The 14,048-nt window shown below is 48.3% G+C and overlaps 1 protein-coding gene across 2 annotated transcripts in view; it reads right to left on the bottom strand.

The window, feature by feature from the left end:
* Positions 1-9,283: 9,283 nt before the first annotated feature.
* The window catches only part of ABCC5 (ATP binding cassette subfamily C member 5), an 86,974-nt gene continuing 82,209 nt past the window's right edge, over positions 9,284-14,048 (bottom strand). For both annotated transcript variants that reach the window (XM_059391434.1, XM_059391435.1), the window contains 2 exons: positions 13,546-13,710; positions 9,284-10,738 (listed from right to left, as the gene is read on the bottom strand). In XM_059391434.1, coding sequence (XP_059247417.1) covers positions 10,637-10,738; positions 13,546-13,710 — 267 coding nt within the window. In that variant the 3' untranslated portion in view covers positions 9,284-10,636. The remainder of the gene's footprint in view (positions 10,739-13,545; positions 13,711-14,048) is intronic.

Genomic DNA, 14,048 nt, shown 5'->3' with positions numbered 1-14,048 from the left:
CTCTTCCAAATTACAGAGCCATCTGCCTGCTGGGTGCCCCCTGGGGAACTCTGCCAGCTTCTTCCCAGGAAATGGCAGTTTGGAGTTCACAGTGAAATAGAATGAGAAGACAGGCTTGGAGTGCCATCGCTGTGTTAGGGGTTGTTGCTGTTGTTACTCTCACTCAACCTGATGGAATGGTGAGGAATGGTTTAGGAATACCTGTAACATTTACTGAACTGCTGGAAAGCTTTGATTGCTCTTTCAGGAAACATCTCCCACCCAAGTTGCAATAGTGCAGTATTAACTCCAGGCTATTAATGGCCTCCTGGAGCTCTCATCACAGAACAATCTTTAGTATCAAATTGGCAGAAATGTGCTTTTTTTTTTTTTCCTTTTTAGATCTTATTTATTTATTTGAGAGAGAGAGAGAGCGCAAGTAAGAGAGAGCATGAGAGGGTAGAAGGTCAGAGGGAGAAGCAGACTCCCTGTGGAGCGGGGAGCCTGATGCAGGGCTTGATTCCAGGATCACGACCTGAGCTGAAGGCAGTCGCTCAACTGACTGAGCCACCCAGGTGCCCAGAAATGCGCTCTTAATAAGGAAATTGATCCCAAATGGCATAAAACAGAACTGAACTCTGATTCCCTCCTTTAAAAAATTATTTTATCTGACAGAGAGAGAGACAGCAAAAGGGGGTACACAAGCAGGAGGAATGGGAGAGGGAGAAGGAGGCTCACCGCTGAGCAGGGTGCCCAATGCGGAGCTTGATTCCAGGACTCTGGGATCAGGACCCAAGCCAAAGGCAGACGCTTAACTGACTGAACCACAAAGGTGCCCAAGATTTCCTCCTTTTTTTTTTTTTTTAAGGTTTATTTATTTATTTTATTTTATTATTTTTTCTTTTTTTTTAAGATTTTATTTATTTATTTGACAGAGATCACAAGTAGGCAGAGAGGCAGGCAAAGGGGATGTGGGGGGGAGCGGGCTCCCTGCAGAGCAGAGAGCCTGATGCGGGGCTCAATCCTAGGACCCTGAGATCATGACCTGAACCAAAGGCAGAGGCTTTAGCCCGCTGAGCCACCCAGGCACCCCATTAAGATTTATTTATTTAGTTTAGAGAGGAAGGGGATTGCAGGGGGAGGGAGACAGAATCCTCAAGGAGACTCCCCACTGAGCATAGAGCCTGACAAGGGGCTGGATCCCAGGACCCTGAGATCATGACCTGAGTCAAAATCAAGAGTCAGAGGCTCAACCAACTGAACCACCCAGGTGCCCTAGATTCCCTCCTTTTTAACTTGACCTAACCCGACACAGCTTTTAGACCATCAGGGCCCAGGGCCTCTTGCCATGCCAACAGCAAGATGAGCCGATGCCATGGTCTGTGGTCTTGTACTCACATTCTAGTAGACATTTGCCAAACTTGCTGAACTTGTTGACCGGTTACTGCCAAGAACAGTTCAGTAGTAGCCAGTCTGGCAGACCAGTGGACAATGCAAAACATCTCTATTCAATGTGTCAGCTCATTTATTTCCCTAAAGAGGCATTTTTGGAGCAACAGGAATGACAGCGAACATGGTGGAAAGAGCAAAAACTTTGGAATGAGAGGGACATGAATTTGAAACTCAAGTCAATTACTGTATGTTTGGGGCACTTACTTGAGCTCTCTAACCTGGTTCCCTGTCTTTTAAAACAAGAGTAACAGTAACAACAACTTCTAAAGGACAGCATTGCTAAGAAAAGAAACATCTGAGAGCCCCTAGGAGGGCTCAGTCAGTTAAACCTCCGACTCTTGGTTTTGGCTCGGGCCACGGTCTCAGGGTCCTGGGATGGAGCTCTGCCTTGGGCTCTGTGCTCAGTGGGTAGACTGCTTGGGATTCTCTCTCTATCTCTCCCTCTGCCCCCATTCTCAAATAAATAAAAAAATCTTTAAAAAGAAGAAGAAGAAGGATGAGGAGGAGAAGGTGGAAAAGGAAGAGGAAAAGGAGGAGGAGGAGGAGAAGAGGCAGAAGAAGGAGGAGAAGGACACAGAGGCCAAAAAAGAAAGCAGAAGATGAGCTGAAAACCCAATTTTGCTGACTCCCGGTACAGTGCTTGTCTCACTGCATGAGGAGCGCGCGTGTGTGGGGGGATCAGGCATCTAGTATACTCAACCAAAACTTAAAAAAAAATTTAGTCAACATTGATTGACAGCTGACTATTTTCAAGGGGAAGGGAAGAGTCTCCCGCCCTCCAGAATTCTCAACAGCCACATCCCTGGCTGGGATTTCCAACTCCACTCAACACGACAGAAGCCCTCCAACTGATGAGATCCACCTGCACTAGAAGTGGATTAGGGTAGCAGCTATTCCTTGTGTCTGCCCGTTCCCCCATCTCCCATCCCAAATGGCTTTTTTTTTTTTAAGAGATTTTATTTAGTTATTTGACAGAGAGAGAGAGAGAGATCACAAGTAGGCAGGGAGGCAGGCAGAGAGAGAGGGGGAAGCAGGCTCCCCGCTGAGCAGAGAGCCGGATATGGGGCTTGATCCCAGGACCCTGAGACCACAACTGGAGCCGAAGGCAGAGGCTTTAAACCACTGAGCCACCCAGGTGCCCCAAATCGCTCTTCAGAAAATTCCTTCCAGGGCACCTGGGTGGCTCAGTGGGTTAAGCCTCTGCCTTCAGCTCAGGTCATGACCTCAGGGTCCTGGGATCGAGCCCTGCATCGGAGCAGGGAGCCTGCTTCCCCATCTCCTTCTGCCTACCTCTCTGCCTACCTGTGATCTCTCTGCCAAATAAATAAATAAAATATTTAAAAAAATAAAAAAATTAAAAAAAACAAAAATTCCTTCCATCCACACATAGTGCTCCCCCCAGGCAGGGTTCTCTTACTTTTCCTTGTGGTATGACATTCATGGGGCAGTGTGTTTCTACTGCCTCAGAATCATCTTCTGGACAGAGGTAGGCTCTGCACAGTCTTTACCTTTAATTTTTGCAATCCCCCAACAATCTTGCATTTGACAGGTGGGGAAACTGAAGCTCAAGGCCACAGAGGTAGTGAGTGGCAGGACCAGTGTCTGATGCCACTTCCTGCCTTCCAGTGGCCCTGGACTGAGAGGGAGGCTCATCTGCCTACCGCATCAGGGCCTCCAATTGAGGATGGAATTATCACCTACAGCAGTGTCTTTGGGGGTAGCTGAAAGCTTAGCTGCCACAGGTTTCCTCAGATGGGAAGGCGAAGGAGCCAGGAGGACATGCCCTTTCCAAAAGAAGGTGCCAAGTCTCCAGAGCAGGAAGGCAACATGAGAAAAGCCAGCCCGCTGAGCAGAGGCTCCATGATGCGCCTGCACCCACCCCCCACACACACCCCTCTGCTTCCTGGTTCCAGGGCTCCCAGTGGAATACAGCCTGCTCCTTAGGCCCCTCTGGCTACTCTCCTTACTCACCCAGCACTCTCAGGCAGCGTCATGGATGGACACAAGTTCCTGGAGTCTTTCCCAATGGAGTATATCCATTTGGCCATGCCAGTCACACCCAGGCCCTGCTGCTCGGCCTGGGACAGGTGGAGATACCTTCACTCCCCCAGCAGCCTCACCTCTGGCCCGTGGAGCTCGACCCTCATCAGGCTCCTTTCAGCCTCTGCCTGGGAGTCTCGGTGGACTCTGTGGGTCAGCTCTGCAAGGGATGGGGGGCAGCACCTGGAGTGGTGCTGTATCCCCTCAGGATAGGCTACTCCTGCTCAGTATGACAAAACCTGAGCTCATGCTTCTGCTCTCTTCTGACCTCCCTGGAGGCCTCACCAGCATCCCAGTCACCATCCTCCACCTACCACCAAGCTCGGGGCAGGCTCGGACCCTTCATTTGTCCGGGGTCCCCACGTTTGTCGGTAGTCAAGTTCTGTAGCCTTTATTTTCATTTCAGTTGTCCCAGAGCCAGACTGCTGGGTCGAGATCCTAGCTCTTCTCTTACGAGGTGAGTGACCACAGGCAAGTCATTCAGCCTCCACTTGCCTCGGTTTTCTCATCCGGACAACTGAGAAAGCCTCCTAACCCACAGAACACTCTACCCATCCCGGCGCTGGCAGGTGAGCTCAAGTTGAGTCAACGGAGGAGAGTTTAATAAAGAAGTCATTTGCCAAGATGTGTGGGCAGTGATTAGGGGAACCACAAAGCACAGTGCCGTGCTCAAAGCTAGCCGCAGTGGAGAGCTTCTTCCTCTCAAGGCTTGAAGAGTCAAGGAACATTGCTGACTGAGTACACAGTTTCAGTGTGGGTGGATGGGAAAGTTCTGGAGATGGTTGCCAGTGATGGTTGCACACCAAGGTGAACATACTTAATGCCACTTGAACTGTACCCATAAGTGATGGGGTCCATGATCAAAGGAGCGAGACTGATACAATGCGAAGGTCAAGCAAAGCTTTATTTCGAGCCAGCACCGAGAATCAAACCGACCGGCTGGGGCCGTCTCTTACAGAGAGAGCAATGACCCCCAGCTTCACAGACTAGCTTTTATAGACCAAAGGCCATGTGATTGAGCCTGGCCAATGAGATTGTCTCTACCTGACCTGATCTTTCCTTGTATTGGGGCTCTGTTATCAGGGACTGGTCGACCATATTTTACTGGTTTCCCAGACTTGCTTTTAAGTAAGTTCCTGGGGCAGGGTGTGGGGGGCAGGGTCAGTTTAAGTTTTACTGGACAAACAACAAAATGGCTGTTTAACCAAGGTGGAGTCACTCTGGCTAAGAAGGCCCCTATAATAAGAATTTTAAATGGATGGACATTGGAGAGGGCATGTGCTATGGTGAGTGCTGTAAGTGTGTAAACCTGGCAATTCACAGACCTGTACCCCTGGGGATAAAAATATATTATATGTTTATAAAAAATTTAAAAATGAATAAATAAAAGAATTTTAAGTGGTTAGTTTTGTGTTGTGTATATTTTTTTTTCTTTTTTTTTTAAAAGAAAGTTAAAGCACAGGAGTGTTGGAGGAAACTTCCCTGGGCTGGGTGGAGAGGGTCATGGGCAAGAGCTCTGGCCTTTGGTAGTGGGATGTAGCGGGGTTGATGGCAATTCTGCAGGGATGAATGTCCCATCCTTTCCCTCTCTGAGCTCTGTCAGTGCCTCCTACTGGTCACATCCAGTTAGCAGCTGGAGGGTAAGAGATCCCATTCTACAATGGTGCAGCTCCTTTGGAAACAGTTCCTCAAATGGTTAATCATAGGGTTAACATATGACCCACCATTGTGTACTGCTGGGTACACAATGACAAGAAATGAGTTTACACAGTGAAATATGTGTTTACACAGAAACCTATACACATGTGTTTATAGCAGTATTATTCATAACGTCCAAAAAGTGGAAACAACCCAAGTGTCTATCAGCTGATGAGTGCAGAAATAAAATGTGGGGTAATCATACAGTGGAATATTATTTGGCAACAAAAAAGAAGGAAGTACTGATACACGCAACAGCATGGACAAACCTGAAAACACGAGGCTAAGTGAAGAAGCCAAACACAAAGAACATATTGCATGATTCCATTTGCATGAAATGTCCAGCATAGGCAAAGCTATGGAGGCAGAAAGGAAATAGGGGGATTAGAGGACATTCCATGGAAGTGTCGTGGGTGATGGCCAGTGCTTGTAACAATATTTGTTACTGCTGTCATTCCCACAACACTGCTTCCTGTTTGTTAGAAGCTGCCTTCCGCTCTCCAACAAATCACGTTCCTTCTTCCTCATAACGTTGTTTCAGAAACTTCTCCCCTCTGAGAGCTTCTCTAGTCAACCCATCCATCCTTCACCACTTTCTCCCAACATGCCAGCCCTCTCCCACAGCAGTCCTTGCCTTTTATTCCTTGGCTCTGTTGTCTACGTTTTGTGTCTATGCCTTCTTTTCCACGATATGACAAGCTCCTAAAACTGGGCACCAGGCCTCCCTTTCTTCTGGTTTCTCCAGATGGGTCACCCAATTGCTCAGAGTCCTGAGTTGCCATGGAGTGATGTGGGCTCACTGACAGGACTTGATGGCCCCCAGGATCCAATCCCATAGTGCAAAACCTTCCACTGTGTGAGCACGCCGAGCTTCTACATGGGGCTCCTTTTGCATACACCCAGACTCTTTGACCACTTCCTCTCCCCACTGCTGTGTGAGCTACTCGAGGCCAGTAGCCATTCGCAACGGAAATACGTAACCTAGAATACCATTCATGTCTTCAATTTAATTCAGATGGCTTGGCAGGTTGGGTACATGTGGATGGTAGTTTTGGGGGTGCTGGTGGTCGTGAAGCTTTTGTCAAGGTGTTAGCACAGATGAAAGTAGTTGGGCAGTGGCTGTGATAGTGACCGTTTTTGGAGATGGGAGTAGCATAGGAAGAGGGGTCTGTTGTCTGCCTTGTGACCTCGCTGACCACATTCCTTTTGGATTCAGCTCTTGTCTCAGTATCTTGGCCACGAATATTGTCCAGAACCTCCTCAAAATCAGCTATGGCATCTGAGGCCTTTTCTTTGAGTTGCAGAAATACATTATCCTAGTGGGAAACTTGCCTGCTCAACGCTCCCCCGTGTGTTAAGCTTTAAACTTGCCCTCATCCCTCTCCTGCCCAAAATCTCACTGTCTGGCTGCTGAGGGTGCCAAATCCAAGCTCAGCTCCTGTGCCAAATCCAAGCTCAGCGTCTGAAGGATGTTGCATCCCACCCCCAACATCTCTACCCACTATGAACAGGACAGAAGGTAAGTATCAGGAGATATAGAAATCCCTAGAGATGGATGAAATAAGAGGTGTGGCAGGAGAGGTCTCCAAATTTATCTTCATAACACCTTAACAAAGAGGGGCTTTTCTTTCTTATGTTTCTGTTTAACTTGCACATGTGCCCAGGGTCTCCTGGGAGTGACTGCAAGTAAAACGAGGTGACCTGACTGCCTCTGATGGTTAGGGAAAGTCCCAAGGGACTGTAGCTGTTACTAGCGAGGGTTGGGGTCCCTAACCAAGGGAGGGCTTAAAGACTCAGACACCATATCCAGGGGACCAGGCGAAGGCCAGTGCTAGAGGACATGGCACTATTGGCATGTTTCATTACTCACTGTGCCTTCTTTCACTCTTGCAAGTATCCCAGGTTGACTGCCCCCCCCCCCCCCATAAACACTGTACAGCTGCTGATTCTGGTCTCTAGGCTTTGTAGAAGGGGAAATGATGATGTGACATCTGACAGTTTGCAGTGAACTTGGCGTCTAGAATTCTGCTGAGTGTTCAGTGGGTTTCCCACAGAGAGCTGCTTTCTTTCAACCTCAGCTTTTGGGGGGTGGGGTGGGGCAGCACTATTCAAGACTCAGCTGAGTAGCATGATACTTACTAAGCACCTACTATACCTGAAACATAATATTTAAGCCAGAAATATGACTAGGTATACAATGATTTAATGCCTTTATGAAATTTATATTCATGGGCAGAAATACAAGAAAATCATCAGTTACAATATGCAAAGAAAAAGGAAATAAGAAGAAAATTTAAAAATAATAAAAACAAGTAAGCAAAGGGTTGTAGGAACCTAGAGGAATCTGAAGAGAAAGGCTTGTAGAGGAGATACTAGTCGACCTGAGTTAAAAAAAAAAAAAAAAGTTTTATATATTTACTTACTTACTTAAAGTGCACTCTATGCCCAATGTGGGGCTTGAACTCCTGATCCCAAGGTCGAGTTTCATCCTCTACTGACTGAGCCAGTCAGGTACTCCAAAACATGGCTTTTTTAAACAAGGAAGGATTGGGGCTCCTGGGTGGTACCGTCGGTTAGGTATCTGACTCTTCATTTCAGTCCAGGTCATGATCTCAGGGTTCTGAGATCAAGCTCTGTCTCAGGCTCTACTTGGTGATTGCTTGAGATTCCCCCCTCCTTCTCCCTCTGCCCCTCCCCTGCTCTCAAACAGAGAGGACCAATGGATTCCAGGCTAATATTCAAGACTTAAAAGGTTTTACGATGGCCTGTTTTTAGGAACACTGAGTAGAAATGGAGGGTTGGAACCAAATAATGGACACCCTGAATGCTAAGCTAAAGAACATGGGCTGTTATAGATAACTGTCCCCCGAAGATTTTTGGCAGAAAGCCTTTGACCAGCTTGTACTTTAGGTCAGCATTTTGACAGGAGCATGTACAATGGTCTGGAGAAGGACCATAAGGGCAGGGTTATGAGTTGTAGCTACAATATGAGAAAAAGAAGGGAGGTGGGCCTTGATGAGGGCAGAGAGAAAAGGTGGTGGTGGTGATGTGTAGGACTTGGAGTGATGGAATTTACCTGGAAGGGGCAGGAGAGCTGAACTAATGCCAGGGTTCTAGTCTGGAAGACTACGGAGGCCATGGGACTGCTCATTCAGATAGGGGGCACTGGCTCGGCTTTCGAGAGGCTGTCCGAGGCACTTAGAAGATGCCAGTGGAGGCGCGCGGCACTGAGGAGACAGGCCAGGCCTGTGCCTGTAGGAGTGAAAGATCCATGGGGGAGAGTAAAAGCCAGGGGCAGAAGGCTTCCGTTTAAGGAGCAAAGCAGGGTGAGAAAGGTGAGGGAGACCAAGAGATAGAACCCTGTTACCTTCTTGGAAGGTAAATCCAGGGAATCAAAAAAATGGGCCGTTTACCTTAGTGCTTAGTCCAACAGAACAGCCTGAAATGATGGGAATGTTCCATTCCTGCTCCCTCCAGGACCGTAGCCATGGGTCACACGCACCCACCAACCACTTGTCACGTGACAAGGACAAACTGCATTTTAACTTCAGAGTTAGCCCCCTGAACTTTTAAGACAGTAGTTTACAAAAATGGGTAGATGTAAGATGCAAATGGCAGATGGTTGGCAGAAGTAACACAAATAGTTTAAAAGCTTTCTTGGCTGCATTCGACACAGTATCTTGAGAAACTGTAGAATGAGTGCCTTTGGAATGGTACTTAATTCTCAATGAGTTCATCTGAATGAACTGGTTGAAAGGGCAATTGCATTGTTTGAATTGCTGAGAATTCTCAACAAACTGCTCATCTGAATTCTATTTCACCACAAGGGCCCACCTCCTTCCAGCCGTTCACCCTTCCCAACCCCGCCTCTTAGCCGCAGCACAGGAGCTCCGTCTGGAGACCGAGCCCAGGAAACACAGGCTTAAGGCACTAAAGCCCACTGTGAGGATTCCAGCCACGCTGGGCCCACACCCGGCGGGTTCTGCAACCAGCTCTGTCACTGGACTTTCCAGCAGGTAACCCCATCATTGCATATCCAGAGCCCAGGCTCTTGTACCTCAAACCATTCACAGACATCTTGCTCCCTTCCCAGAAAAGTTTTATACACCAAGAGTTTTACAAAATCCAAAATAATTTTATTCACTTTTTCAGATTTTTGCTTCCACGAGGTGTTCAGCAAACATGCTAAGGCGACAGAATGTCTAGTTGGTCACGACATGCAACGCTGACCAATCGGTTGATGACAGCAGCGACCACACCCACCTGAGCTACTGGTCCCACAGCACGAAGGGGGTTTGCGGGAACACGCGGAACCACACAGCGATCAGCAACCTGAGGTAGGTCTCTTTACAGTACAAAAAACTTCTACACCAGTGTGAGACACTGATTAGCAAGAGCTGCTTAAAGTCGCAGACTTTGGAGAGAGACAGACTGTGTGACGACTGCAGTGAGAGAGAACAGACCCACAAACTCCTGAACCCTGTCACTGAACTGTGGAGGCGTGGGACCAGGCAAATGACAAAGTACCACTGACGAAAGCAGCAGCCGGCCCGGGGCTTTGGAGCCAGCAGGTGTGGGAGCTGGAGAGCTCTGTGCAGTGGCCAGCATTTGGGAACCTGAGGCAGTGGGACACTCTGTGAACAGACTTGATTCTGGTTAAGAAACAACAGCAAAAAGAGGAAGGCAGGAAAGAGACTCCCCCTGTCCAAGGAATGTTCTGTGATTCTCATTCCTGACGGAGGGAGTGAAAAGGGGGCTGGGGCTCTGCCCCACTGCTCTCCTGACTGAAACAGTGAATGACAACAGGACAGAAAGCAGGAGCCCTGAGAATTCACGGCGCTCTGCGTGGCCTCCAGCAGCCCTGTCCACCGCCCCTCCCCACCGGGTGTGGCTGTGAGGAGGCGCAAGGGGACCACCGGAGGGCCCACTATCGCCACACCTCTTCCTTTTGGACGCCCAGAGAACCCGGCACCGTGAAACCACCAGCTGAAGAACAGAATGCTACCCTTCCTACAATCTAATAGCAAAATCAGGTCTCTAGTACAGCAAACTGTACAAAAATGATAGAAAGGAATTTGCACTGTTATCAGGACAGTGCTTATTTTAATATAAAATAAACAGCTTACATTTTCACTGTAAATATAGGCTATGTACAGAATTATATATAGATATAGCTACACGTATAAAGCTTCATTATAGGCCTCTGATACATTTATAATAACGGTTCCCTGAACCCTTTAGAGTGCAATTAAGAACAAAAACTAAATTTTGTTTACATGAATATGGAATAAATACAATAATCAAAATAGGACTCTCCCTAAAATTGAAACACACAAGCCAATCCTGAACTGCTGTGCGAAAGATAAAACTGGGAAAGGCAAGGTTTCGGCAGGAGGACGCGATGAGGGGCCCGCCCAAGGCAGGGAATGGCAATGCTCCAAGGAAAAGAGACGGCGGCAGGGAGAAGTTAGCCCTTGACAGCAACCTTGTTCTCCACAGCGGCAAACATGGCATAGAACCGGGAGCTGTCATTGGACAGAAGGACTGATGGGGTGTCGAACTCCACCACCTGCAAAGGAAGGAGACACATCACTTGGGGTCACGCAAGAACCACAGCCAAGAAGGAGGTAAACCCCAAAGCCCCCTGGGGACAGAATCACAGTGACAATTCCATGAAGTTCTGCCATGCCCCAGTGGGTTCCACTTTTGGTTTTTTCTTTCTGCTAACCACAATATGAAGGACAGGTTAGGGACCTCCCTCACCTCACATAAATCTCAGAGAGAAAAAAAATTGCAGTGCAAGTCAAGGACATAGTAGGCAATGTCATCTTGTACAAACTGATCCTAACCTATAGACGGAAAAAGAACAGCTCAGAATATCCAGCTGGCAGAATAAAAAAAGTAAGAGATCTAGTCAGTCACTTATCCACTCCTTTGATGGACTTCTGTGCAGCCACAAAAATCCTATTGCAGCAAAAAATGGAACAATATGTTGGTATAGCCCGGCTTCCATAAAAGAGGCAGAAAATGTCACCTACTCACTTTCCCAGCCTTTCTTGCTACAGGGCCAAGGCCTGGGGCACAGCCTTGACGAGGAGAAGTCTCTGGGCGCTTCTAGGAAAGGCTGCTCTGCCCGGTAGATATAGGCAGAGGGCAAAGTTCGCTTCCCCAGGCCTGGCTACCTGAGGCTATGACAGCGGAGGGTGCTACGTAGACAGCCTCGCCCTGGAGGGGGAGGGGAGGTAGGTACTGGCTGGAGGCTGACGCAGACCCTGACCGTGCTGAGCTGCTGAAGAACCAACCATTTGGCCTCCTGCCGTGGGCTGACGGTCTCTTGCTGTCCAAGCCTCTTCCGTTCTGCTACTGCGTGTCTGCCGCAGAGCACATCCTATCCATTAGAGTCTGTGCTTAGATATGCATGAAACAGGCTGGCAGGGGCAAACGGATGTCCCCGGTGAGGGAAAGGGCTCATTTTATTTTTGCCTTTATGCTTTTTTCATGTTTTTCGGGCTGTCCTCCGATGATAAGGAAATTTTACTTCACAAGAAACAAAAATGAAGGGACGGATAGAGTTCCTCACAGAGAGCCAATCAATCCCCATTCCAAAACACTAAGCCACTCATAGAAACAGAGTGGTCTAGATGTGTGTCTTTAAGAAAGAATTTCCCGGACAGTGTTCTTGGCCTCCTCCGCTTTATACATTCTACTTAATACCTACGTACAGAGTAGTAGCTGCCTGTACCGAGTGTGAACTAGAATTTCAGTAAACATTTAGGATAATGCAAAGATAGTAGCAACACCTGCCAGTGTTCACATAATTTCAAGATGAGGAGAAAAACCGTGAACTCCTATGTTTTCTCAAACTCAGCTCTGAGGCCCAGACTCCATCTGTTGTAGTAACTGTTTTCCTCAGGACTTCTCCACAGACAGAGGGACGAGGCGGTTGGGCTGTGTAAAGCACTGGCTTTGGTGTCGCCGGCCTAGCTCAGTTCCTGCTCTCTCCCTTCCTGTGGACTAGAGATAGGTTCAGTTCCCTGAGCCCATGTTCTCTTCTGGAAGGCAGGGCTGACACATCTGCATCTTTGTTGTGTGGCGGTGATGACTATGCATTGGGAGGCTGTACGTACAGCCCTTAGCGCAGTGCCGGATGCAGCAAGCATTCAATGGAAGTGGCTATTATAGGGGCCTTATTATTAATCACACAAGACAAATCACACACTGCAAATGGCTTGTTGTTTCTGCCAAACCACTAATTTCCTGCCATCCCAGGCGCACACAGGCGCTATCTGTCCAACATAAATTTACTTAACATCATAAGTGACATACTTAACATCTACCATGTGCAAAGAATGTCGCATGGGGCCCTGCCAGGGACCCAGAGACAAATAAGGCATGACCCCTGCCCTTACAGAGTTTACAGTCTAATAGGGGAGAGAGGGCATTAGCCAGTGACCCTCAAAGGAGGCAGAGGAGCTACACGACAGGTACACAAAGTTTCAGGTGGCAGAGAGTGTCAGGCTGTGGGAACTGTGCCTTTCAGAGGGATAGGCAGGCTGCAAGAAGACAGATATGGGGATGTAGCAGAGGGAACAAGAGGAAAAGGCACTGCAGGTACATGGGACTGAGTGAGGAAAGACACGGAGGAAAGCCAGTTTAGGGGATGCAAGTTTTTTGTTTGTTTGTTTGACAGAGATGATAAGAGAGGGCGAGCAAACAGGGGGAGTGGGAGAGGGAGAAGCAGGCTTCCCGCCCAGCAGGGAGCCCAATGCGGGGTTTGATCCCAGGACCCTGGGATCATGACCTGAGCCAAAGGCAGACGCTTAACGACTGAGCCACCCAGGTGCCCCAATGCAAGACTGTTTATGGTCACCGACACCTTCAAGAAGTGAGTGGCAAAGGAAGGCGGCCGGGCTGGACCAGACTGTGGGAAAGCTTGGAACAGCAGTATAAGAAGTCTGGCACCACCACATGATTGTGAAAAGCCAACTCAAGGTGGCTGGACTCAGTACACCTTGGGCAATTCCTGTGTATGTGAGTTCATTAGTAAGCACACGGGCTCTCTGACCTAGGTCAAAGTCTCATTTTTACAGGCAAGAAAAAAGCAGGTCCCAAAGCAAAGTAAGAACCAGTTAAGAGTGCCCCTACTTGATCTCTGGCTCGGGAGGACTGTATCCCTCCCACTGGCAGCCAGATTAGAGTTACTAAGGCTGCTTAGTAACTTAGGGGGAGGGGAGGTAGGTACTGGCTGGAGGCTGACGCAGACCTGAAAGCTAACAAGCGCAGAGAAGAAGGTGCCAATCAGCCCAATCCTGCCAGGGGCCAGTTTCCCCCAGACAAGGCCACATGCCACATTATGGTCCCTCAGGGGCTCAGTACCTGTCCCTGGGCCAGCACCATAATCCTATCAGAGCCGAGGACTGTATGTAGGCGATGGGCAATGGTCAGCATGGTGCAGTCAGCAAACGCTTCTCGGATGGTCTCTTGGATTAGTAAGTCTGTCTCCGTGTCCATGGCGGCTGTGGCTTCATCAAGAATCAGAATCTGCCACAAAAGAGAGGAGAAAGAGAGATCCAACCAATTTCCTAAGCATTCTTCTCAATCTGCATTTCACTAAAATGTATTTCATTATTTAAGTTTTACACCATACTCTGTTTTTCCTCAGTAGGTACAGGCCTATGTAAAACGACCATCTTGCTTAGAACAGATACAACTTTAAACCCACGTGTCTGCCTTCCTTTCCACACACAAAAGGATAAGCATGTAACACTGATCTAATAAAACGCTTGCCCCCACTTGCTCTGTGATCCTGAGCATGAACAGAAATCTTTCTGGATCTTCCTTTTCCAGTTACAAAATAAGGGGACTGGATTTGATGGCCT

This window comes from Mustela nigripes, chromosome 2, assembly GCF_022355385.1.
Source record: "Mustela nigripes isolate SB6536 chromosome 2, MUSNIG.SB6536, whole genome shotgun sequence".
Taxonomy (NCBI): Eukaryota; Metazoa; Chordata; class Mammalia; order Carnivora; family Mustelidae; genus Mustela; species Mustela nigripes.
Note: the sequence above shows the minus strand (reverse complement) of the source record. Positions and strands in the feature narration are given on the sequence as shown.